This window comes from Theropithecus gelada, chromosome 14 (assembly GCF_003255815.1).
Source record: "Theropithecus gelada isolate Dixy chromosome 14, Tgel_1.0, whole genome shotgun sequence".
Classification (NCBI taxonomy): Eukaryota; Metazoa; Chordata; class Mammalia; order Primates; family Cercopithecidae; genus Theropithecus; species Theropithecus gelada.
This window is the reverse complement of record NC_037682.1, coordinates 16,834,677-16,836,366: the sequence shown is the minus strand read 5'-3', so window position 1 is coordinate 16,836,366 and position 1,690 is coordinate 16,834,677. Positions and strand designations below refer to the sequence as shown.

Sequence of the window (1,690 nt, the reverse complement as noted above, 5' to 3'; positions counted from 1 at the left end):
TCGGGTGAGTAAAATCAAAACCAACTGAAAACTGCTGATCTGTCTTATCCGTTTCTTGAATTATATTTAAACATGTTTTTATTTGTGAGAGGTACATTTGTTTTCAAATGTCACAAATTGTGAAATTTAGATGTATCTTATGTTAGCTTTGCATACTAAAAATTTTCTCAGGTGATGATAGAGGAAATCTATTGACTATGCTGATATCTCTTGTCAGAATAGGTTTTTTGATGAACCTGGATGGAACAACCCAATCTAACAACGGTGAATGAATTCATTCTTATGGGAATCACAAATATCGCTGAGCTGCAGGCACCATTATTTGCATTGTTCCTCATGATCTATGTGATCTCAGTGATGGGCAATTTGGGTATGATCGTCCTCACTAAGTTGGACTCCAGGCTGCAAACCCCTATGTACTTTTTTCTCAGACATCTAGCTCTCATGGATCTTGGTTATTCAACAACTGTAGGACCCAAAATGTTAGTAAATTTTGTTGTGGATAAGAATACAATTTCTTATTATTTTTGTGCCACACAGCTAGCTTTCTTTCTTGTGTTCATTGGTAGTGAACTTTTTATTCTCTCAGCGATGTCCTACGACCGCTATGTGGCCATCTGTAACCCTCTGCTATACACAGTAATCATGTCACAAAAGGTATGTCAGGTGCTGGTGGCAATCCCTTATCTCTACTGCACATTCATTTCTCTTCTAGTCACCATAAAGATTTTTACTTTATCCTTCTGTGGCTGCAATGTCATTAGACATTTCTATTGTGACAGTCTCCCCTTATTACCTTTGCTCTGCTCAAATACACATGAAATTGAATTGATAATTCTGATCTTCGCAGCTATCGATTTGATTTCATCTCTTCTGATAGTTCTTGTATCTTACCTGCTCATCCTTGTAGCCATTCTCAGGATGAATTCTGCTGGCAGACAAAAGGCTTTTTCTACCTGTGGAGCCCACCTGACAGTGGTCATAGTGTTCTACGGGACTTTGCTTTTCATGTACGTGCAGCCCAAGTCCAGTCATTCCTTTGACACTGATAAAGTGGCTTCCATATTTTACACCTTGGTTATTCCCATGTTGAATCCTTTGATCTATAGTTTAAGAAACAAAGATGTAAAATATGCCCTATGGAGGACATGGAATAATTTAATGTTTTTCTTTAAAGTTTGTACAATATGATTCCTATAAATTAGGTTATGGGCATCAATTTTTGCTCTGTATACTTCCAGAAGATGTAACTAGCATAACTGATTCAACATATATTTACATATGTTTAATACATGATAGGCTTTTCTAATTGCTATACATAAAACAGGAGAAACATTTGCCTTCTTTGATAGATGAATTTATAATAATTCCATTTTATACAATAGTAGAATATGCATGATGGATACAAAGAAAAAGGAGACAAGGAAAGCTAGTATGCTGGCTGGGAGTAGGAAACAGTGGTCATTAGAGAAGGGAATGACAAGGATTCTAGTGTTTCTATCCACTTTGGAATAATATTTGCAGAGTGTGTGTTTCTGTTTGTGTGTTTTCGTGTATATAAGCACTTTCCTTCTGTTTTAGCCTTCATACATTTGCTTGTATATTTTGACATTGCATTTAATACTGGTTGTTTACATATGTGATGATTTTAAGTCTTACAACTATGCTCAAATAATTACTATTCCAAATA

At 35.6% G+C, this 1,690-nt stretch overlaps 1 protein-coding gene across 1 annotated transcript; it reads left to right on the top strand.

The window, feature by feature from the left end:
• Positions 1–240: 240 nt before the first annotated feature.
• On the top strand, positions 241–1,191 carry LOC112605849 (olfactory receptor 8K3). Its single transcript, XM_025355780.1, has one exon. The coding sequence runs from the start codon at positions 241–243 to the stop codon at positions 1,189–1,191; it is 951 nt and encodes a 316-aa protein (XP_025211565.1).
• Positions 1,192–1,690: the final 499 nt, after the last annotated feature.